Below are 24,847 nucleotides of genomic sequence, written 5' to 3' on the forward strand. Positions count from 1 at the left end.
GGCGCGTCCCAGACGTCTGTTTCTAGGCCAGTCCAGACACTGTTGCCTCTGGCCTGGGCTTCAGGAAGAGCTGAGCTGGCTCCCAAAGGAGCTCCACCTGGGCCCTCTCTCTGCTGCCTCTCTGTGGCTCCTCCTCATGAGGTCTGTAAAGCTCAGATTCAATCGAATCACCCCACGCCAGCTTGAAACCTTTCAATGGCTTCTCGTTGTAGTCATGTGGCCCAGCAGCCTGCCCCAGGTGGTCTGGCCCCAGCCCACCTCTCCAGACTGCCACCTCCTCCTCCCTCTCTGCCTTCAGCCGCCCAGCCAGCTCCCAGGCCCCGGTTTCCCCATTGTACAGACTCCACACAGGCTCCGCTCCCCAGAACGCTTTCCTCTGTGCCCTTGGCTCCTGGGCCCAGTTCACTTAACATGGCAGCGTAGGTGCCGCATCTTCAGGCCTTGCACACAACACATGTGTGGCCCCAAGTCCCTTTTCTCCATGGCGTTTATTGCCGTTGGTGACTGTGCCTTCATAGTGTGATCAATGGATCAGTGTGTCACCCTCCCTGGGCTGGATGTTCCCAAGCACAGCCCTCATGCCTGGTTTCATCCACTGTTACACCTCCTCCCACACCCTCCCCCCAGAAAAAGATTTGGGGACATATTAGGTGCTCAATGAACATTTGTTGGATGAATGAGTGAATCCATGCTTCCCTGCACACCTCCGATCTGTGTAATACATATGTGCACAAGTGTGAGTGCTTTGTGTGTTCTCTCACTCAGTCCTCCCAACCACATCCGAGGAGGTTCTCACATTCTAAATTTTCATTTGACAGGTGAGGAAACCGAGGCTCGGAGAGTTTAAGTGGTTTGCAGAACATTACGCAGTGCAAACAGCAGAGCCTGTACCATGCCACTGTATCCGTGAGTATGATGCTGAAGAACTGCACAAGCTAACAAATTACTCAGCCTCTCATTGGGGTGGTAGACTGTCAAATGGTGATGGAAGTGAGATTCGAAACCACATCTACGGAGGCATCATATGATGAAGACCCAGGCCCAGCATACCCTGGGCAGGGGTGACGTGAATGCTGGGGCAGAGGAGGAGAGGGAGCAGAGATGCCGTGTTTGTGTGGCGCAGGGAGAGTTACTAGAATAAACTATTATAGAAATGCTCAAACCTCGCTCTGGCTGAGAATTAAATACCCAGAGAGAATGCAGCTGGGGTCGGACACCATGAAGAGAGGAAGGGTCAGGTGACAGACACCAGGAGGATGTCTCTGGTGCCCAGGGCAGGCCCATTCTGAGGGGCCCGGCGCTGGCCTAGTGTAACGGGTCCGATGCTTTGATTCTGCCTCTGCCGTTCCTGGATCCCTGAGTGCCTAAGTCGGTGTCCACATCAACAGGGACCCGTCTGCGTCACACTCTGAGCTTGGTGCTGGGGACGCAGAGAAACAAACAGTGAGCTGCTCACTTGTGCAGGGAAGAGATTGTCAGCAACACTGCCTGGGTGCCGGCCCATGTGCCTGTGACTGAGACAGGGGTGACCATGGGGGCCCTGCTGCCAGCCCAGGCTAGAGGGCCAAAGGGTGGCTCTGGGAAAGGCTTCCAAGGACACGACCTCCGTGTGTCTTGAAGGAGCAGAGAGAGAACTAACGTCACCAGGCAGAAAGAAACGAGCCCGTGCAAAACCTTGGCAGTGTGACACGGCCTAGTGTGCGCAGGGATGCCAGTCGGAGAGTTGTGAGAGATGGGGCAGGTGGAAGAGGCTGGGCCAGTCGGGAGGGGCCCTGAACGCCGTGCCCAGGAGCTGGGACTCCGGGGGTGGCTACTGGGGGACCTTAGGCACAGGAGCGACAGTTGATGCTGCAGTTTGACAAAAACCTTTCATCTGGAGGAGAAAGATGGACTTCAGGGTACCGGCTGGAGGTTGGCAAGTGCACCGGCAAGTGGAGAGGAGTGACTGAGAGTGAGGAAGGATGGACAGACAGCTCTACAGAGGGACTTGGTCAGAAGGACGATGAGAGACTGGGTGGTGGCCTAAGGGGAATGTTGGGTTGGGGTGGGGTGGATGCTGCGCATGCACCCCAGATCCACCCTTCAAGACCAGAGGGCTCACTCCCTCCCTGACCTGTGAAGGTGGCCCTCAGTTTCAGCCCTCTCTGGGGGTGGCCTCTGCTAAAGACAGCCACCACCTGAGGTGACACCCGTAGAAGGTGACAGCCCTACATTACTTGACTGATCAATCCAGGGTCCCTGCCCCCACCCCCGAGAGTGGGCTGAGACCTGCCCTGGGACTACGGGTCCTGCTCCCTGCCTCTCCCTTCCCAGTGGCTGAGCCCTCATCTCCCTCCCAGACCTCCTTCTGGCTGATACTTTCAGAGCCTGCTTCCTAGGGAACCCACTCTGTGGATGGGGGCACTGGCCATGTGTCCCACGGCCGATGTCCCACCCTGGAGAGAGTGTGGCTGTGAAGCCGATAGTGAGAGAGGTGAGCAGTGCTCCAGGGAATGAATAATATTTCAGGGCAGGTGTGTCCTATGCAATATTTGGGACGCACACTACAAAGTTATCTGTCATTGACCCCATCACCGTCTGGCCTTCTCCCTGCCAGCAGCACACTCATGGGTCCCCCACACTGTGACCCAGGAACTTCACAGGCTCCATCTGACCCTCCCTTGCTCATGCCCTGCAATGGCTCCCCGTCATCCAGACCCTCAGCTGGTGGGGTCATCAGCCACCCTCCCACCCGCCTCCCATCTTCTAACGCCCCTTTAGTCTTCTTCCTCTGGGTTTTTTGCTTGGCTGTTTTCTCTGCCTACAATGCCCTTCCCTATGTACACTCTTCCAGGAAGCCTTCCAGGTTCCTCTGGGTGGATGGAAGCACCTTGGTCGTCTCTGAGACAATATTCCCTTGTCTAAAATGTGGATGCCAGTGCCTCTCTGAGGCTGGTGAGGGGACGCGAAACTGTGTTCAGAAAGCACCAGAAACCCTGTCTAATACAGACATTCCCCTGTCGCTGGTGCCCGGACAGCGAGGGCCTGGCACCCAGTGGGCACAAATTGAGTTGGATGGACTTGACTCCAAGGTTCTGAGCTTTTATAGTTTGCCTCACTTCTTGGAACGCCCCTGCCCGGTGGTGGAACTTAGACAAATTTGATTTCCTGCACTGAGATGGTCTGACTGCCTAATGGGTTTCTCTCCCAGTTGACGGAGGACCTAGCCAGCTTCCCAGAAAGGACTGTTTTGGGACCAAACATGGCGCCCAGCCTGTCCAGCTGCAAGTAGGTAACACCCTCCACACACATTTTGGTCTCAAGCTCTCCCAATCCCAGACCGCAAAAGGTGAGTTCTTACAACCACGAGCACAGCCGCCCAACTGTGACATTAGAGCAAAGGGACCGCAGGAGCACAGGCATTTGCACACTGACTCGTCTTGAGTAAGTCGGCTGAAGTTCATCCGCCATCGGGATTCACCGCCGCATTCTGTAATCACAGGGAATTATTTTGCTAATAACAGAGGTACCTTGATCTAATTTAGTTTTAATGCCAGGAGGCTCCCTCCCAGAATAATCAGCTCCCGGGCCATTCCAATCTCCAGCTTTGTTACACGTTCTGGAGAGAAGATTCAATTCAAGGAGGCTGAAGTTACTTCTTTATCACCCAAAGTCATCTAGGGGCGAAATGAAATCCTACCTCTGGGTGTAAGGAAAAATGCAGGGAGAGGCCCGGAGGCAGGGAGCTGGTGGCAGGCGGGTGGGGGAGGTGAGGGATGCGGACCGGGCCAGGCTGGTACCATGAGATCTTCCCTGGGAGAACCCTGATTTCCCTGCTTCCTTTATTATCTTCTCTGTTCTTTTCTTCCGCTTCCGGGGCCTCTCCTCAGCAAGACCTAGTCTCCACTGTTACTTGAGTACAAATATTGGTAACAAACACTTCTGGAGTCCTTTCTAGGCACTTTACATATATTAACTCATTACACCCCACGAGGCAGATGCGTGCTACTATTATCGCCACCATATAGAAGGGAACGCTGAGGCAGAGATGCTAAGTAACTTGCCTGATGTCACGGCTAACAAGGGGCACAGCTGAAATGCGAACCTTAGACCATGAACTTCCTCGGTCACACACAAGGAAGAATCCTGAAGCCACCAGGAATTGCTCGACCCCTCTCATTTATCTTTCACCACTACTCTGAGGTGGGGCTGTGGCTACCCCCCTTTTACTGAGAAAGAGTCTAAGTGTCAAGAGGAGGCTGGCTTGGCCAAGGTCAACACAAGGATGAGATGGAAGAGCTGGGACTTGGACCCTGAGGCTCTGGTTGTTGCACCCAATGCTGCCTCGGCTGAAGCCAGGAGTCTGCGCTGAGCATGCGCAGCCTTGGCAGCGGGCTGGGCCCACGTAGGTAAAGCGAGAGCACAGCGCCCCAGGTTGACCAGCCTCCAGCTCTGCTCTTCCCTTCCTGCTTTGAGGCAGTTCTTCTTGCTCGACCCCCACCCCTCATCCCAGACACTGAGTGTCCTTTGTTGTCATTCCGTGTTACCAAAAGAAACCTACTCTCAGATTCCTATTCACTCGCTCCTATGTTTCTGCCTTCGGCAGAGGGCTGCGGCGGTTCGGTGGAAGGGGGCCACCCCGGTTCTGCCAGTCCGTCCCCTCCTGGCCCGGGTCTTCCCATCTGTGCGAGAAGGAGGTGGGCTAGACGGGGGTCTTTTGAGCTGAGCCACAGAGCCCTCGTTTCAAAGGTTCCGTGAAAGTTTTCAGGCAAGCCCAGTATTTACACCCGATGAGGGCGAGCTGCTCCGGGCAGAGCCGTGTAGAGGAAAGAGCAGTCTCCCTACTTGGTGACCCAAGGGCATCTCCTTGCCAGCCCAGGACTCCTCAGAAACAGGTGGGAAAACAGTGGCCTGGGCAGGCTGTTTGCTCTCAGGGTTCTTAGATCCAAGGAATCTGGGCCCCACAGATGGACAAGGATGCCTGAAGTGCAGTGCAGCCAACTAAGTACCCCTCTGGGACCGCCCCGCCAGCACCTGTCCTGCCTGGTGGTGGCACCAAGGGCCGGGTCTGAGAGTGCCCTGTCATTGAGGCCAGGCTGTGGCTGACACCTGCCTTTCAGGGAATGAGCTGCCTGGGAGTCTCATCACAGAGTAAGGGTGTCTGTTTTTTCTCCCAGCGGGGTCTGGGGTCTGTCCGTCCCGGCCCATTCCCCGGTGTCCAGAAGGACAGGCTACTCCCCATTAGTAAAAACAGTTTTTCAATGCCCCCTCTCTCCTATCTTCCTTCACGAAACGGTCACTGGTCTCAGCTTTCTGTTCTACGCGCAAGGCTGCAGGGAAGATGAGAGAATGTGGGTGCAGCCCCTGGACGGAGACTTCACACAGAGAGAGTTTCCTCATGGGGTGACTGGTACCACCGACTCACCAGGTGCTCACAGGGCTTGGGAGGGCTTCCTGGAGGCAGCGGTGACCAAAGGGCATCAGTGCCTGAGTAGGAGTTAGCCCAGGTTAGGGGGACTGCAAGTGGGGAGAAGGCAGCCTTCCAGGCTCAGAAGAGAGGGGAGGGAACCCTGGAGGCCTAGAGAGGGATCTGGCTGAAATGTGGGGTTGGGGGGACCATGGCAAGTGGGGTGAGATAAGTGTCCTTGAAGGGCTGTCCAAGGGCTGTGGACTTGATCCTGAGGACCGTGGGAGCCAGTGGAGGTGTTCAGCAGAGGAGGTGGGAAGGCCCACATTTTAGAAGCTCATTTGGCTGCACATGGCTGGGGGTGGGGAGGTGGTGAAAACGGGGTGCCCACCCTCCCTCGGCACTCTCCTCTAATCCCTGGGTCCCTCTGAGCCACAGCACGTGGACGGGAGGGAAGAAAGGCTTTGGGCTGCTGGCGGCTCCCATCCTGGCCTGCCCCTGCTCAGGCCTGGAAGGCGGCCCTTGACCCCTTCGCCTCAGGATAACAGGTCAGGACTGGTTCAAAGCTCCCTCGGACTGGCTGAGATGCCTGGATTTCACGGCCCCTGAAAAGGGCCTGTTTGTGAACAGGACACAGGCAGACGGTTAGCTTCCCGACTCCCAGGACCTTCTATCCAAATCCCAGCCTCTGACAAGCGCCTCTCCCAGCCTTGCAGCCCCCCTTGGCGCTGGATCACCGCCCAGTGTACCCCGCTCCCATGCTGAGGGGGGAGGGGAGGTTCCATCCCCAAACACAAGCTCTTTTGTTCCACCCCCCAGCTCAGCCCTCAGCCCTGCGTCGTGCGGGTGAAGGTTTTGCTGGCCCCCGGTGCGCGCAGGTCAGAGCGGGAGGAGGCCTGGCGTGGGCCCGAGGCTGGGGACACCCTTCCTCGCTCCAGCTTAGTCTAGGACAGCGGTTCTTAGCCGGGGTGATTTTTCTTCACAGGGAACATTTTGCAATGTCTGGAGACATTTTTGGTTATGACAGCTGGGGTGGAGGAGGCAGGTAGGCTACTGGCCCCTCGGGGGTGGAGGTAAAGGACTCCGCGGCTCCCCAAGGTGCAGAATAACCCCCAACCCCCCCTAGCCTGTCCCTGCGAACCTCCCCAGCCTCCTCCCCCCAACCCATCTGAGTTTAGGGGTCCAGCCTCAAGGTTTCCAGTAAGTCACTGTGGTTCTCAACTCCAGACCCATCCCCTGCAGTTCTCTTCCCCTGCCCACTGCCACCTTCAGCCAGGCTGGCCCTGGGTCCTTTAAGCGCAGCCTCCCCTCCGCCCAGAGGCCTCCCTGCCCTGGGCTGTCACTGTAGCTTTGGGAGCCCATCCCGAGTCCTTCCCTGAGGACAGGGACCCAGCCTGTGTTTCCCTGGGCCCTGCCTGGTCAGGAACTGGCCCAGAGGAAGTGCTCAGCAGGGAGGCCGGAGGCCCTCAGGTTGAGGTATGGGGGAAGGGACAGAGTCTGGCTTGTGGAAGGAAGGAGACCCAGAGGAGCTGATGAAGTGGTCCCTTCAGGGGCTGGGGAGGGCTGGCCCCTGGGGAGTCAAGGGAGAGAGGCGAGGCCCACAGCACGAACACCAGTGGGCTGAGAGCGGCCTGGAGGATGTGTGGGGGCTGAGCCCCACTCTTCCCTTGCTGTCCCTAATCTGTGCTCCCGAATGAGGAAAGGGAGCTCTGAGCGAGGGGACAGGGCTGCGAGCCGAGCAGGCCCAGCCAGAGGGAGGCGGACAGACGGACAGACAGAGATGGAGCAGTAGAGAGGCTCTGAGTGGGCCTGTCCATCCCCTGCAAGCTGCCGGAGACCCGGTCTGGGAGAAGAGCCCCGAGGAGAGGCGTGGCCACACCTTCTTCACCCACCACAGGGCTGGCAGAGGAGAGAATAAAGGGTCTCAGAGCAGGCGCCCTCTCAGGCGCCCTGACTTCCCAGCCACAGAGCTGGCACGGCCACTTGGTCAAGGACAGTCTTACCAGGAGAGGAGGATCTCTGCGGAACTCCCACCCTCCCAGCCCCCCAGGAAGACACCAAGAGGGCAACCAGGGACAGACCTGGGACAGCCCCCGGAGGGCTCCTGAGTGGGGCCCTGACCCCGCAGGCCCAGGATTCAGGAGGCCAGAGCCCACCCGTCTGGCCCTCCCTCCTGACCTCTCTGGCCACCTTCTGGTTCAGCCTCATGCTGTGGTTTCAGGTCCCCTCCCTCCACGGCCACCTCTGCCCCTGCCACCCTCCACTTTCAGAGCCCACCATCCCACCAGGAGCAAAGGCAGGGTGAGGCCTTTATCTGCAGTTTGAGTGGAGGGAGAGAGAGAATCTTGGGCAGAAGGTGGGGTGGGGGCTGCGGGGCAGGTGCCCGGCCACTGCAGGAACTGCAGTCCCCTGAGCGGGCTTTTCTGGAACTGGTTCCGGTGCCAACTGTGGAACCACCGGCTGGGAGTGTGGGGCCACAAGCGTGCATGTGTGCACACACGCACAGAAGAGAGCTGGAATGTAGGTCACCGGCCGGATCACCTTCTGCAGGGGGTTGTAAGGATCCAGCCACCCAGACTCAAGTGTTCAAATTGGACAAAAACACGCCTCTCCCTTCTGCCTGCCTCTGCCCCCTGCTCGCCTGTGTCACTCTGACCCAAAGCCTCTCGGGACTTCTGCTTGGTTCTCCCAGAACCCCACCGGTTGAGGTTGCCCTGTCCAGGGCTTTCTCTGTGTCAGCCCTACGTGGGGGGATTGGTGTCTACAAGAGATGGAGGGGTGTGGCCCCACCTCGAAGACTTCCGAGGCATAGCCCATGAGATGTCCTAGGACTAGAGACGGTGAAGACCAAAAGCGTACAGTCAAGGAGGGAACAGAGTAGCCTCGGCCGGGCTAGTCAGGGCTGGCTTCCTGGGGGAGGTGGCACGACCTGAGCTGGGGGCTGAACGAAGGCTTCAAAAGCCTTGGAAGGGAAGTGGTACTGACACAGCAGGGAAGGCCCCAGACCCTTCTGCCCTCCACCCTGGAACTGGGGCCTCTCCAGAGGTCACTTCTGGAATGATCATCACAAACTCTTCCACAGAAACTCTGCAGACGCAGCAAGCCCAGGATAGCACCCACCCCTCCTACCTAGAATCTGCTCCTCCACCACTGTCCCCCTCTCAGTGTGGACACTGACACCCCCTGCTAGGTCACCCTGACCCCTTTCCTTACACTGCCCCACCTCTAGCCTCCAAGTTTCTAGTCTGGCTCTTGGTGAAACTCATAGCCCAGAGGTGAGGATAGGTGTCTCAGGGGAGCAAACAAAGTAGTTAGGGAAGGCTTCCTGGAGGAGGTGACGCCAGAGCTAACACTTCAGAATGAATAGGAATGGCCAGGTTGGGGGAGGAACAGTGGAGAGCTGAGATGAGAGGAGGTCTCCAGGCAGGGGTAGAGCAAGTGCCAAGGCGAGTAAGGAGAGAGAGGATGGCACATTCAAGGCAGAGAATAATTCATGATGGGGAAGTGGAGAGAAAGCAGGGGTGTGGTTGGAGACAAGGGAAGGGGTTTCATCCAGGGGCCCGATGATGGACCACCTTGAGACATTAGTGAGTCTGGACTTTGCTCGGCAGCAGCGGGGCGCCCTGGGACTTGAAGATGCCTGTGAGTGGCCCCCTCTGGCTGTGTGTGGAGGGCGAGCTTGGGGGAGGGTGGAAATGGGGAGCCCTCCGAGGGGACAAAGAGTCCCTGGTGGGGCCTGGCCTGGGTGGGGGCTGGGAGATGGAGGGTCAGAGCAGCTCTCAAGACCACTGAGGAGGTGAAATGGGCCTTGAGTGGCTCTGGTTCCTTCTCTCAGGCCCCCATCTTCCCATCATGAAATGGGGGATGGACAGGAGGACCTTGGAAGACCCTCTCCCTTGGGCCTAAGAGTGGGAGTGCTGTGATGTGGCCAGTCCTGTCCCCACCCCTCTGATGAGGAGACGGAGGCTGACAGCCACGTGGGCCAGGCCCACGGGAGGTGCTGAGGGCGGGAAGCCCCGGCCTGCGCTGTGTGAGCCGCCCGTGGAAAGGACCAGGGTGGAATGTCTTTGCTTCTGAACACAGGAACTCCTGCATGAGCCTCTCCCTCCTTCTCCCGCCAGGAGCCCCTCTCTGGGGGAAACCAGCTCCTCTCTCCTGAGCTTGCTCCTGGTTCTGCCCGGCCCAGCTCCTGGCCTCGGGGCTGCCCTGCCACCCTCCCTGGGCCTCACTCCCCGGCCTCATACAGCCAGCTGCTCAGACTTGGGTGCATAAATGATTTAAGCTCCTCCCCAGTTGGCCTCATTATTCTTCTTTATTGACTAGTCTTCCATATTTAGCCTCTTCCCAGAGTCCTATGGGACAAGAAGGGGGGTTCTACCTCTCCCCTACCTACCCTGGGGAGATCAGAGGCCCAGGCATGGCCAGGTAGCAGGACTAAAGCTCTCCTGGGCTGTGCCTTGGGGACTAGCACAGCCGGGGCGGGGCAGCCCAGAGTGGTGGGCAGAAGCACAGGAAACTGGGAGGCCTGGGTTTGAATCAGGAGTGCCCCCACTAGTTTGCAGCCTTAGACCTTCTAGACCTTGGTTGTTGCATCTGAGCAATGGGTTTGTTACTTCCTCTGTAAGGGCTCAGTGATTCCAGGTGGAGCACTTAGCACAGAGCCAGGCACACAGTAAGAGCTCAGTAGATGGGGTCCCTGTTCTGCCTCTTGGGCCTCATTTCTTCACCTGTGAAAGGACCTCATGTGGGAGAGAAGCCACACTCCGCAGAGTGCTGGGGCTGGGGGAGGAACATCAGGTCCCTGGGGCCCAGCCAGCTGGTCCCAGACAGAGCCCTGGAGTGAGATGGACAGACTCTGAACTTGGCATTACTTCCTCGCCCCAGGTCAGCCAGGCTGGCATCACTACCTCAGTCTCACATGCAGGGAAACTGAGGCTTGCTGAGGGCTCAGGGCTTTGCTCAGGGCCTATTGAGGCCACTGAGTGGCAGAGCCGGGAGGAGGCCCCAGGCTCCGGTCCCTGAGAAGTAGGGCAGCCTGAACAGTGCCCATGTCCCAGCACCCTACGTCCATGGTCACAGTCTCAGAGAGGGGCCCAGTGGGCTCTGGTTCAGGGCAGGGGTTCTGGGCCGGGATGCACCTACGTCACTCCCAGCTTGGCCATTCACTGGCTGTGTGACTTCAGGTGCATCCCTGAGCCTCTCTGAACTTTTTCCCTCATCTCCAACATGGGAGTGGTAACACCAGCCTCACAGGGTTGGTGGGAAGGGGACGTGTGATGATGAATGGGGAGGCACGTGGCCTGGCACATGCTGTTACTTTGGGATTATTTCTATTTGTTACCAGCTTCCCCCTCTCACAGGAAGGGCCTGGGAGGGGTGACATCAGGCCTCCTGACAGCTTCCAGCCCAAAATAGCCCTCTCTTTAGATTGACCCTATCCCATTACAGCTGCTTCTGTGCTTGCTGTTTCCAGCGGAGCTGACAGCGCCTTGGGTTGTGGCTCCTGCCACGTCTCGCTCATCCCTTGAACCCCTCCCAACACACTCCCAGGGAGGCAGGATAGCCATGGGCAGATGGAAGGACCTCCAGGCAGCTCCAGCCCGTGACAAAAGAAAGACCCCAGTTGCTGCAAACGAAGGACCCCGGGCTCTGGAGAACCTGGGTTCGAGTCACTGACCACACCGTGTGATCTCGGCTTCCACTTTATTCCCCCAGCCTCATTTCCACATCTGGAAAAGGAAGCCAACAGCAAGCTGCCTGGTTTGCTTTGAGGATTCGGGCAGACAGGTACATGCATCAAGGACCTTGCCCAGCATCTCGCCCGGAGTGGGCACTCAGTAGATAGTATTGGCCGTTATACCTGCAGCACTTGGAAATTTACAAAATCGCCTCCACCTGCCCCATCCTAGGGCCCCCACCTGGGGCAGGCGGTCCTTGCCCAGTATCATCAGGAAAAAACAAATTTCTGAGCTGTCCTCCCATCCCCAGGATTTCCAAACCAACTGAAGTGTTTATCCCAGCATCTGTCGGAGCCCAACTCCCTCCTCTGTGAATCACAGATGCCCCCCAGCAGGCATCCAACCACACGTGGTTTAACCCCAGTCACTGCTCTGGAGCCCTGAGACAGCCAGGGAGGCAGGCAGGGCAGGCCCGAGTCCGCCTATTCGTCAGACATGCAACTGAGGCTGAGCAAGAGGAAGGGACTTGGTTCAAGCCACCCAAAGACAGAGGGAGCTGGGATGAGGCTCGTGCCACAGGGAGGGGAGAGGGTGCCCAGTGCCGGGTCAGACTTAGAATCTTCCGCGGTCAGAGCAGGAACACTCAGGCAGGCGCTTGGAGTATAGGACCCTCGACCGACAGCTAAGGAAGCAGAAACTCAGAGAAGGGATGGCTGAGGGCAAGCAGCAGGTTCACACAAGGGTCCAGCTGGTGCCATTCACTCACTGACTCATTCATTCATTCCTTCACTCATTCATCAAATGTGCACTGAGCACCTTCTCGGGGCCAGGCGCTCTGCAGGGCCCTGGGGGTACCGTAGTAAATAAGATGCAGCCCCTCCTTTAAGGATGGCACGACCTTGAGGGGCAGTCAGCCCAGGAACCCGGCGATGGAAACATGACCTGGCCGGGGCGGCCCCTCTGCTTAGTGTATCAGAGAAGCCCCTGCCCTGTCCCTGCCACAACACCGCCCTCCACGGCGTCAGCCCTCACAAGCCCTGCTCTCAGGGTCTCCACCTCACGACCACCTGGGGGGATCCTGTTTGCTCAGCTCTGTCTGCTAAGACAGAGATTTTCAACCAAGGTGTCGCCAGAATTTTTAAAATATGCAACACCTGACTATTTAGTGAGACGCACCGACCTCTTTTCCCTCAGACTGTCAGGGAAAAATATGACAATAGCCAACACGACAATAGCCGTCCAGTGTGAATGAATCAAAATTACTGTGGTTTTGGACTATAAGACGCACGTAGGTTTTAGAGGAAGAAAACAGGGAAAAAATTTTTGAAGCAAAAACTATGCGGTAAAATATTTAATAACATAAATAACATAATATTTCACCAATGTAAATGTAGAGCTACATTTGGACGATAAGACGCACCCCCATTTTCCTCCCAAACTTGGGGAGGGTGGCTGGGGCCGAACTCCTTTCAGCCCCTGAGGACCTGGTGAAGGGAATCAGAACCCGCGATACCCATCGGGTGGAAGAGAAGCCTCGCTCAGCTTACATCAGGGAACGGGCGGGGCCTGGAGCCCCGCATTCAGCCCCGTCTCTCCCAACCCTGTCTGTCCCCAGCGAGGCTCTGAGCCCCCTCAGAGGTCCGCTCGCTGACCCCTGACCAAACACATCGCCCTCACCGGATGAACTCTGCGAAGTCCTCCAGCCCCTGTGCCTTTAAACCTGCTGCTCTCGCTGCCCAGGCCATCCATTCATTCACTCAACAGGTATTTGTGGGGGGCTTACCACACGCCAGACAGAGAGCCAGGCTCTGGGGAGAACAGCTGTCGGAGAGCTCAGAGGCTGGGGGGATCCAGTGATTCCACACACACACATACAGTGCTATGCAGTGCAAGTGGGAGCAGGTCCTACGAAGGGAAAGAGACAGTTCGTGGGGTATCGCTGGCTGGATTGGAGGACCGTAGTCTAGGGAGGGCTTCTCTGAGAAGACGCTTTTCAGCTGAGTGTTTGGGAAGAGGAGGAGGCGGAGTTAGATTAGGGAAGAATGACAGGAAGAGTGCTCCTGGCAAAGGAAACAAAATGTGCAAAGGCCCTGGGGCCTTTCCCAAACCATAGCTGGTTTGGTAAGTGTAAGGTGAACTCAGTAGCAGTGGAGGCCCCAAAGTGAGCCAGGGAGGGAGGAGGGTGGGAACAGAAGCAGCAGACCTTGGTGAAGGGACCATGTGGGTAGCAGCACGGAACATCATCCAAGAGAAGAAACCAGCAAAAGAGACTGAGACATAGGTGGGAGACTATTAGACAAATGGCCTATCCCAGAAGCCAGGTGAAGAAGGTGTTTCATGAAGGAACACCTTCTCCACTACTTCTTTAGTGGAGGAGTCACCTCCTCCAGGAAGCCTTCCAGACTCTCCCCTGGGGTTAAGGGTTCTACAGGGCTTTGGCCTTCCTCATCAGAGTGCTTACCTCTTTCCCATCCTAGCCTGGGAATGTCACAAGGGCAGAGGCAAGGTGTGACTTATCTCTCCAACCCCAAAACTTAGTCTAGGGCATGAAAGCAGCGCTTACGAAATGAGTGAATACAGAACCAGAGTGCAGAAAACAAGTGACTCCAAGGCCAGTTTTCCTTGCTGGCCTGGCCCAAAACAGCCACTTCAAAGGACCGCCTCCTAGGCAGGCTGACACCAGACCCCTTTCAGCCAAATCTGGGACCACCCCCAAGGCCAGCCCAGGCTCTCCTCCATTCCTGCCTGACAGCCCCTGAAGTCCCCTCTGTCTCCTTGCCTCTTCTTCCCAGCTCCCAGATGCCTCACTGCCTGAGCAGCTTCCGGAAGATCAGCACCAGGCTCCCACGACAGGTGAAGGTAGGGGGCCGCCTGTGGACGCAGCCCTTCATTAGGGTGAGGCAGCCACCATCTCCCAGGCTGCCCAGAGGCTGCCGCAAGACAACCGGGGGGGGGGGGCGCAGCAGTTCGGGGCTGTGGGTTCCTGAGACGCCACTGGGTTCCAGGCGGGGAGATGGGGCCTCGGGATCTGGAACCTTGCTCGGTCATGGGTTGATCCCCCCAGACAAGGGTCTGTGCCCTCCGTGGGGCAGCGTGCATGCACCCCTGCGCCAAGCTTCAGGGGAACACCTCTGGGGGCAGGTAGGCCTGTCACATACCCAGACTACTTGCCCCAGCCTCCCCCAGGGGACTCGTTACTCCGAATTCAGTCTCGTGTCATTAGTCTGTCTCCGCTTCCAGGCTGGGGCCTCTTCCAGGGCCCTCCTCCCTCCCTCTCTTCCTCTCTTTGCTCCCTCCATCCACTAAGCACGAACTATTTCTTAGCCTTGAGCTCTTCATTTCTGCACCCCTGGCCCTGACACACAACTTGGCCCATGGGGGTCACCCAGCTGTGTCCACTGGCCACCCGACTGCCCAAAGACACTAGGCCCGGGGGCTGGGCCTCACCAAGCTCCCCTGAGGGTCGGAGCCCCAAACGTGGCAGAGGGCCCCTCTCCCTGGAAAGAGCTGAGCTCCTGCAGGAGGAAGGAAATTTGGCCTTGAATCTGTGCCCAGAGGCCGGGCCTGGCTGGGGGGCCTGGGGGAGGGAAAAGAACTCGGTTTTCTTAGCAAGGACTATGGACCCAGGAGGACCCAGGTTCCCAAAAGGCTGATTGAAGCTAGGGTGGGGCCACCTCTCAACTGGACCTCTCCCTCCTGAGCCCCCAAACCTGCTGCCCCCCACACCCTGCCCCCCAGCCCGTTTTCCTACTTCGCGCTGCCCAGAGACAGCCCAGCGCGTCAGGCGTCCTTGCCGAGGGGGCAGCGGCCTGGCTGGGGTGAGCTCTCGGGGTCTTAGTTACCTGCACCCCCGGAGCGCCACGCCTGTAGAAACTGCGGTGGCCAAGCTATTCCAAGTCTCACAAGTTCCCGTCCCGGGCTCTCAGCAAGGGCTCTGTCCCAAGCAACTTTCCCCCACCCATCTGCCCAGGTTTTCCAGTCGCAGCCCCTGGGCCCTACAGAGTGGAGCCGGAGCCCTTTCAGCCGGCTTTAATCACAGAGAGCATTCCTGTTGCTGGCCCATCTATATTTATCTGCAGGATCTCACTAATTAAATTCCCCACAGCACCCAGCAGGCCTGGGGACAGCAAGTGAGGCCGAAAGGCAGGGGGCCTGCAAACTTCCTTCCTTCCCTTCTTGGCCAAGAGCAAAACAGAAGCAGCCGAATCTCCTTCTCCCTCCCCCACTCTGCCCCCACCCTTGCCAATGCCCAGAGTCCGAGGGGCTGCCCGAGGCTCCACTCATGGGACCCTGCCGCCCTGGGCCCCCTAACCCAGGCTCCCAAGACCAGACAGCGCCCAGCTGCCTGACCACCTCCCCACTCCAACTCAGATTCCTGCAGTAAGCAGAGAAAAGTCTGCCTGAGCAGTGGCTGAATCCCCAACTCAGCCACTTTGCCGGCGCCCCTCTTACCGTAGGAGTCGTCTTGGTCCAGGAGGGAGTCGGGCTCCATGGCGTATGGGCCCCCAGCCCCCGGCCCCACCTGATTTATGAACCGAGGCTGTCTCCATGAGCGTCTGGGTTTCTCCTTTTGTATTCCATCTGGCGGCTTTTCCAACTAGATGACTGGGTACTCCTGCAAGCAGGCCCCTTTCCAGCCCTCGCCTTCATACAGTACATTTAAAGTAGCAGTAACCTCTTTTTCCTCCCCCCGCAGCCTGGCTGGAAACATTAGAAGGGACCGAGGCAGCGAGATGTCTAAAATAGGAAGACGCCGGGGACGATTGGCCTGGCTGCCCGAGACGCCGGCTGCGGGGATCTGGCCCAGCTGTGCAGATGGAGGAGCTAAGAGGTGAGGCTGAGCTGGGGCTTAGCATCTGGAAGCTGGCTCTGGGGCCCCAGGGGTCTGTGAAAAGGGGGGGGGCTGACCCGCCTCTGTTCACCACCCAGCACCCAAACCCCAGGGGCTTCTCCCAGGCCCTGCTGGAACCTCCCACTCAAATCTGTTCTACAGACATTTCCTGCAGCGTGGGGGATGCAGAAATTGACTCATCCATCCATTCAGTTAGTCACTAAATTTTTTTGAGCATCTACTCTGTGCCAGACGCCGTGCGAGGTGCTGAGTTTGCAGCAGGGAGCCAGTCTTGCTTCTCGGCAGAGCTCAAAGGTAAACAGGTCATTGCAGTGCAGTGCATGGGTTGTGTGCCGCAGGCACACAGAGAAGGGATGCCTCAGCTGGCTGGGGGAAGTGGTCATGGAAGGCTTCCTGGAGGAATGGGCGCCTAAGCTGGAGCCTAAAAGATGAGTAGGAGTTAACCGGGTGAAGAAGGAAGAAGCAAGGGTAAAAGGTGTACCCGATGGGGGGAGTAGCCCGCCCAAAAGCCTCTACTTGAGAGGGGACATGGGGCGTTTGGTGCCCCAGATAAGCTCCAAGTGGTTGGACAGTGGTTGGGGAGCAGATGGTGCAGAGAGGTGGAGCCAAGGAGGGCAGCGGAAGAGGGGCGGGCAGGGCCTCAGGGAGATGTTCTTGGGACGGACCCTAAGGATGGTCTACGGAGTGACACGTTCCAAGTTCTTTAGAGAGTCCTCTCTGGCTGCTGTAACCGCAGGAGCAGCTGCAGCACTGGGTGCCACGCACCGCACAGCCACCCGCACCGGGCACTGTTCTGAGTGTGTGCCCACATTGTGTCGTGCACCCCTCAGTGATTTCTCCAGCAGAAACTCCGGCTACCCACTTTTACAGATTCGGACAATGCTGCTTAGAGAGGTGAAGTGATTGTCCAAGGCGTGTGAGTGACCTCCAGAACAGGCCTGGACTCCCGAGAGGCCTTGGTGCTTGGGGGTGGGTGAGAGAGAAAGGTGCATTAGACGCAGACTACAGAAGAAGGTCCTAGGCTTGGGAGAGAAAGAGTGCATCCTTTGGGCCCAACCAAGGAAGGCTGCCTGGGTGAGGAGGCATGTAACTGGGCAGAGAGAGAAGAGCAGAATTTGGACAGGCTGAGCAAAGGGACTGGCGCAAGTGAAAGCACGGAGGCAGAAGGTAGCACACGATGGGGAGTGACAAGTGACTGGGAGGGTGTTGGGAGATGAGGCAGTTGGGGCTGGAGCAAGGACTGAGTGACAGCCCAGGAGTGTGGGTCAGGCCCAGGGAGCGACAGCAGCACCTGAAGTCATTTGTGGCAGGGAATGGCCTCCTTTCCAATGATACCCGGCTCTACCTGCAAGCAGCCCCCCCCCCCCCAGTCTTCTTAATGCTCTGCTCTGAAAGGAGAAACCTGTCTGCCTTGCTGGGATGTCAGAAACCACCGCAGTGACCAGCTTTTTGGAGACATGACTCTGGTGTTGTGGCAGAGGGACCGTCAGAAAGAGAGAGGTGAGAGGCAAGAAGACAGCCAGGAGGTCAGCGGATGGGCCAGGGCCAGGGGTGGCAGGGAGGGACACACCCACCTGGGCCCCTCCCAGCCACCCACTGCTGCCCAGCGGCTCCCAGAGCAGCCAGCGGGCACTGATGTGGTTGGCCTGTCATGCTTCACCCCTCCCTGTCCCTTGGTTGACAGAGATCCCAGCTCCCAAGCTCCCGCTGCCATAATTACAGGGAGGCCAGGCAGCTGCAGGCCCCAGGCTCCCTGCTCTTTTACTGAGGGTGTGAGGATCGGGCTGCAGTGGGGAGAGAGAGCCCAGGAGCTGGGGTCTGATCCAGCCCTCCAGGGTCCCTGGGGTCCTGGGGGCCCATTTGCACATTATGCATCTGTGGTTTCTTGCTGTACAGAGCTCAGTGGGGCTGAAATCAACTACCCGGGTTCATTCCAGGCTCTCAGCTTACCGTCCACAGGACACTGGGCTAGGTACCCCACCTGCAGAGTCTCATTGGTACAGTGGGGCTGCTCACAGCCCTTCCTTGTAGGGCGGTTGTGCAGATGGAATGGACTGTTTCAACGCCTTTGGCAGGACAGGGTTAGGCAGCTGTGTCTTAAACACTCAGGAAGGGAAATACTGGTTCTATCCCCAACTTTTATCATCCTGACAGCCTACAAAACAGGTAAAGGCAGTGGGGGAATATGGGCCTGTTTCACAGATGAGGAAGCTGAGGATCTGAAAGGACTCGCCTTTCGGGTCTCACCGTGAGGCTCCGATGCACCCCTCACCAGGCTGTGCCCCCCAGAACGGGCTAAGAGCAGGAGGTGGGGCTTGGTGGGAGGGGAACCCGGGCCCCAGTTCTGGCTGTGCCTCCAGGCACTGGTGTGAGCCAGGGCCAGCACTTCCGTGGCTGGACCTGGCTGGCTTTCTGCCAGGTCAAGGTCAGAGTAGGATTAGCATGGCGGCTACCAGCCTCCGAATCCGTTTCTCTCTTTTTAATAATTCGACACAATATGAGTGCCACCGGAGCCCCAGGCTCCAGGAATCCATTTACGATAAACCTGTCTTGAGCTCTGGGTCTGATCTCTTCCCTTGGTGACACAACCAAGCCTGCGGACCCGTCTCCTCCTGCTCAGGTGGCCACACAACGTTCCACCCTTCGGCTGTGCCACGGCCGACTGGAGCCTCAGTCCCACTGACAGACTGACACCTAGGTCGTTGCCAGTCACTCAGGACAACTAACAGTGCTGCAAGAACACCTCGAATACGCTCTGCCCACACCTGTCTCCTGACTTCCTAGGGTGAAGTTTCTGGACAAGAAGCGCACCATTTGTGCGTTCCTGGATTGCAGCAAAGGGCATCCACGGCCCACCGGGCTCTTGGACCCATGCCACCAACTGTCACGGAGTGCCGCTCCTGTGGCCTGACCCTGGGCCAGGGGCTGGGATGACATGTCCTCACCCCTGTGTTATTTACACTCTAGCTGGGGGAAGGCACACACACCTTCAGACGAGGGTGAGTGCTAGTCACCGAATTAAAGCAGGGCCACGTGACAGAGCACGACAGGACACTGCTTGCTGGCAGGGGGTGGAGGAAGACCTGTCAGAGGGGTGGCTTTTGGGCAGTGAGCTGGCCAGAGGTTTTGGGGAAGAACATTCAAAGTAGGCAGAGCAGGAGGATCAGAATGACAGCCAGCGTGGCTGGGGCTGGGTGGACAGGCAGGAAGAGGGTCCGAGAGAAGAGGAAAGCCACCGTGGCTGCTTCACAGAAGACCTGCGGGCCAGGGGAGTGTGGGAGCCACTGCAGGTTGAAGCAGGAGAGTGACATAGTGACATGAAGGGCTGTTGTGTGCAAAGTGGCCAGAGGAGGGGTTGGAGTGGACTTGGGGAGGCCAGCTAAGACACTGCTGGGACTTTGAGACGGCAGATGCTGGGACCTCCCCAGGGTGTTGGTGGCAGGATGGAAAAAAGCAGACAGTCTCAGGAGATGCGCAGGCCCCCTCCACCCCCCAGGTGTGGCTGAACCATTGGAGACGGAGGAAGGGAAAGGGACGTGTCCAGGCTGACTCCGAGGCTTTTGGCCTGAGCACCCCGGTTGGTCAGCAGAGCCAGGGGAGACTCAGGAGGAGGAGGTTTGAGGATGGGGGTCTCAAGCTCTGTTGTGGGAAATCAAAGCAGACCGGGGGAGGCATCCAGGATGCTGCTCCTGGCTCCTGGAGCAGGAGCGGACTCAGCTGGACAGTGGGCAGCGGGCGTCCAGACCCGGGCACGGCCCATTGCACCAGCCCCCTGCACTGGCCTGCTCCGGCGGCGGCGGCAGCAGGGATCTCCTGGTTCCAGACTTGACCTGTCACTCCACGTGAAGAGAGGGAGCTAAGTAGTCGCGATGGCAGCTGGCCCCAAGTCTGGCTGCATGGAGGAACGCCAGCAAGAGGGAGTGGGGGAAGGAGAGCCCAGCCGTGAGCACAGGGGAGAGATGGCGGGCACCCGTGATCAGCTTGTTGGTTGCCTTTCCTGCTGGGGCGGACGGGGCCAGAAGGCTGGCATGGAGGTGATGCTGGGTCCGTCCCGCTCCCTCTTTGCCCCTGCCACAGCCTGGGATGGGCTGAGCCCCGGAACCAGACACATAAAGGAAGAATGGAAACCTAGGGGTCTAAATGCTAGAAGGGGTAGCTTCAGGGTGAAGCCTCGCCAGAGGAGAGCCATCTGCCCAGCAGAATCAGAAAAACCTTCGCAGAGGAGGGGCCGGCCAAGCCGGACTGTGAGGGATGAAGAAGAGTTCGCCAGGCAGACATGAGGAGCAAAGGTAGGCAACACTGTAGTATGTAGCAATGCTTAGAGATGCCAGCATCCAGGGCTGTGCGAGCTTTCAATCTATTTTCTGCCCTAGGTTCTGATCTCCTAGTCCAATCCTGCTACCTGCAGCCAGACAGAGCCCATGGCAGGGGGCCCACAGGGCCTTGTTCTTCGGGGGGCTCTGGGTGAGGATGGAGCCTGACCCCCGGCTGGGACACTCTCCCAGCCTCTCCAGGACACAGACCCAGAACATGGGCCTGGGCCTCCTCCGCAGCATCCTGGAGGGGTTTCTCAGGTGAGGACAGGTAAGCACGCCTGGGTTCAACTCCCAGCTCCCATTTACCAGCTGGGTGACCCTCCCCAAGTGATTTCACGTCTCAGTGCCTCAGTTTCCTCAACTGTGATCAGAGGACCAGGACAGTCCCTGATTGGCTGGTAAGAGAATCAATGGATTAATACAGGTGGAACTTAGAACAGGGCCAGACAAGGCACCCAGTAGCCTGAAACCTAGAGCCCTCGGCGCAGCTTAAAAGGCCCTGCAAGACCTGCCCCCATCCTCTCCTTCTCCTTCTCCTCCTTTGTCTGCCTCCTCTTCCTCCTCCTCTTTTCTCTTCCTCCCTCTCCACTGACTGACCCCCCCCCCCCCCCCCCCCCCGCTCCTTCCAGGACTGCCCCACACTCTCTCACCCCAAGGACTGGAGTTGGGCCCCTTCCTGGAGCCTTGCCCTTCTCTGCGTTCAAGTCTCCGGCCAGATTCCACCTCTCCGACCGCCCGCTCCAGGATACCATGCCCCATCCCCTGCCCCTCCTGGCACTGAGGAACGCACCTGACAGTATATTACTTATTTATTTGCAAGTTGTCTGCTTTCATGCAGGCTCCACACTGCACCTCAGCACTTAGAACAGTGCCCAAGAGAGGGCCCCAGTCAATGCATTTTGGCTGAAATACTGGTGGGAGGGGTCAGCATTCCCTGTAACTGTCATTTCTTCCACCTCCTCCCGCCTTGATGTATAAGCACACAGTCAAGGAGCACTGACTGGGTACCAGGGCGCTCCCCCACATCGGGCACCCTCGGGGGCCTGCTAAGTCGCTCTTCACAACTTAATGCTCATCTGCTTGGACAGGGCCCCACCCCAGGCGGAAGGTCAGAGGGTCTTCTTCATGGGGCGTGAGTGAGCCTGGCAGTCTCCGCCCCTCACTCGTCAACGTTCCAGAACAGGGTCTCTGAGGCCCATTTTGCAGATGGGAAGACTGAGAGTCAGCCCCAAGCTCTGCGAAGTGGCAGAGCGGGGGGGTGGAGAGCCGGGCCCTCCTGGGCTCACTGAGCACCCAGCAGGGCCTCCCAGCCAACATGGAAAGGAGCGTGTTGGGGTGCAGATGGCCCGGGGGGCCATTGAGCAGGAATGTCCGGCCAGCCTCTGGTCACACACACATCACCGCCGCCACCACCACCCCGGCCCCACTTTCCATCCTGGGCCCCTCCGAACTATAGCCTCGTGCCAGCTCCCGCGTTTAAGGAGAGGGTCAGCCTGCTTTCCTGGCTGCTCAAAGGCCTTAAAACTGAGGGTTGGCTTCTTTTAACAAGTTCTGAGCCAGCTGGCAGGGAGGGAGGGCACGTTACAGGCTGGCCCTGTCATCGGCTCTGCGTGGCAAGAGGGGCTGGTTTCCTGATGACAGAGGCTCCACGCCTGCATGGCGGCCCCAGTGAGCTCCCCAGTGTCGCAGGGGGGAGACTGGGCTCAGAGAAGGGCAGTGCTCACCAACCTCGCAGCCAGGAAGTGGCAGGAGCAAGGCCCGAACTCTGCACCCCTCTCCCGCCCCAGCACACTGCTGGGCCAGGCGGGGTTAGAAATCCGAGTCTTTCTTGGGAAAGGTTAAGCAACCTGACCCCGTGGCGGTGGCGGTTGTGCCAGATTCCAAGCGCAGATTCTCAGCCACAATGCGCTGTGGCTCCTCATGCTGCACAAATGTGAGGCTGGGTTATCGTTAAAGAACCTCAGACCTTTCCGGGAAGAAGGCGGACTCTAAGTAAATGCTGGAGCGTGGGGATTTCTGGACGCCGGGGTGGGGGCTGGTGGTTTGGGGTCCTCCAATTGCTGGAAATCATCATCATGAGGCTCGACTTGAGGTGTCCTGGCTGCCAGGTCCCCAGCCCGTCCTCATTCCGGGAAGCTCTGGAGACATTGGCACGCCCTGCATTCCAGCAGCAGGATGAGACCAAACTGGCTTGAAGTCAAGGGGATCTCGTCTCTTCCCCAAGCCCCCAGAGTGTCCCTTGGTGTTGCCCAAGTGCCTGGTCGCCACCCTAAGAGAAACTCGGGCTTTCCAGAGCCCCAAATGGGAGGATCATCCAGTGTACCCCCCCCAAAGAACAATAATCTCCTCCATGACATCCTTGACCCAAACTCCACTTGCTTACCTCCCAGGATGGGGAACTCACTTTCTGTCAGACTCCCTTTGACTTCAGCTCCAAGCCCAGAAAAGCAGCAAAACCAGATGAAGCGACACCAATGGACATGAGGACTAGAGGCAATGACTAATGACCCCTGCCCTGGTGCCAATCAATCTGCCGAGACTGGGACCCTGCAAGGACACACCTGGAAAGCTGATGAATATTCTATGGAGGTCCTCTCCTGAGACCTCCCCTGAATCCCCCACCTTTAAAAACCCTCAAGACGAAGGCCCCAGCACACACTCTGTCTCTCTCCAGGGGCTTCTTCTGAAGGCTCTCTTTGTCCTGAACCTGAAGAGTCCCAACAAGACTTGCAGCAAGGGTGGCAGTGGGCAGTGGCAGCTTGTGCTGGGCCGACCTCCCGAACCACCTCCGAGGCCCCCTTTCCTCCGCCTTCCCAGCGGGCCGACCGCAGCCCCGCCCCGGCTCCCTTCTGTCCCGTAACGTTCCTAGAGCCCAAGCAGAGCACCGCCTGGGTTCTCTCCCGTTGCTCCCTCTACCCTAAGCCCTTCTTTTGTTTCATTGTTCTCAGCTTTAATAAATGTGCTCTGAAGATCACCTGGACACACAGTATGAAATCTTCCCTGCATGAAATCAAGAACCCAGCCCTGGCTGGTGTATGGCTTAGTTGGTTGGAATATCATCCCATAGACTGAAAGGTTGCAGGTTCGATCCCCGGTCAGTGCACATAGAGAAGGCAACTGATCGATGTTTTTCTCTCTCTCTAAAAAAGCAATGAAAAAAAGTGTCCTTGAGTGAGGATTTAAAAAAAACACAACACGACAGGTGGGCTTGAGGCAAACCCGCTCAGGACCCTGCCTCCTTCTGGTGACAGGATGAGTGAACTTGGGAGAGCAAAGGCCGAGCAGTGGGCCCCCACGGCTGGCTGATTCGCTTGGACGGAATATATATCAGGGACCAGCCAACTTTTTCTCTGGAGGTCCAGGAGGTACATATTTCAGGCTTCACGGGCCACACAGCATCGGCTGTAATGTCTCAGTTCTGCCGTCACAGCTCAGAGGCAGCCATGGGCGACACAGAAAGGAACGGTCGTGGTGTGTGACTTTGTTTGTTGACCCTGAAACTTGAATTTCACATGATCTTCTTGTGTCCCGAGATAATAGTCTTCTTTTGATTGTTCTGCAGCCATTAAAAAACGTAAAAAGCATTCTCTGCTCCCAGGCTGTACACAAACAGGCAGGGACTGGATGGGCGGACTCCTGTGATGTGTGTTTGGGAACCTGGGAGACTGTGTTTGAAGGAGGGTGGAAGAGGGCCTTGAATGCCCGGTGATGCTTTCAGGGTTGGTCTGGTCAGAACCCGGTTCCAGCCTTCACACCCACCGCCCTGCATGATGAACTCATTGTTAACCTAACCCACCCTCTGCCCAGCCCAACTGCCATCGGACCACTGCCTGCCATCAAGAAGCTAGAAAAATGGCCCTGGCTCGTGTGGCTCAGTGGATTGAGCACCGGCCGGTGAACCAAAAGGTCACTGGTTTGATTCCCAGTCGGGGTACATGCCTGGGTTGCAGACCAGGTTCCCAACTGGGGGCACTGAAGTTTCTCTCCCTCCCTTCCCCTCTCTTTAAAAAGTAAATTAAATGTTAAAAAAAAAAAGAAGCTAGTAAATGTGTGTTTAGATCAAGTGCTGAAACATGCACAGGGACAATTTCTTTAAAAACGTGAGTCTAATTGCATGGAAACGAAAGCTTCTTGTTAATAGGAAGTCAACGGGGAAGTGTACACACAAACACGAAGGCCCCTTCCATCCCGCTCCGTTCCCGGCCGTGGCCGTGCCGGGGCGGTGTGCGAGTGTGAGTCCAGCCCCTGACCAATGCACGTGGACAAGGACACGCGGACACGTGGACACGGGGACACACACACATGCACTATGTGTATGCACACCACACACACTCATCCCGTGATTGTCCTATGACACACTTGGCAACTCCACCCTCATCTTCTCATCTCAGCAAACGGATCCATCTCTTTGATTCGTGGATGGGCCACCAAGCTCTGCAGGGCGAGCTGCGCCACCATCCCCCCTGTGGGACATCCAGGCTGCTCCCTGTTTTACAGCGTGGCAGGCAGCGGGGCCATGGCCCTCGGGGCACGCACATCTATTTCTGTGCACCCTTGCGAGTGTTTTTCTTGGAGAGATTCTCAGAAGCAAAACTGCTGCGTCAATCAGCATGAG

At 57.8% G+C, this 24,847-nt stretch overlaps 1 protein-coding gene across 1 annotated transcript in view; it reads right to left on the reverse strand.

Annotated features, from left to right (window-relative positions):
• DAB2IP (DAB2 interacting protein) overlaps window positions 1-15,736 on the reverse strand; it is a 180,897-nt gene extending 165,161 nt beyond the window's left edge. The window contains exon 1 of the mRNA XM_037142170.2: window positions 15,517-15,736. Coding sequence (XP_036998065.1) covers window positions 15,517-15,556 — 40 coding nt within the window. The 5' untranslated portion in view covers window positions 15,557-15,736. The remainder of the gene's footprint in view (window positions 1-15,516) is intronic.
• Window positions 15,737-24,847: the final 9,111 nt, after the last annotated feature.

Source organism: Artibeus jamaicensis, unplaced genomic scaffold (assembly GCF_021234435.1).
Source record: "Artibeus jamaicensis isolate MK-2021 breed Jamaican fruit bat unplaced genomic scaffold, CSHL_Jam_final scaffold_1964, whole genome shotgun sequence".
NCBI classification, from domain to species: domain Eukaryota; kingdom Metazoa; phylum Chordata; class Mammalia; order Chiroptera; family Phyllostomidae; genus Artibeus; species Artibeus jamaicensis.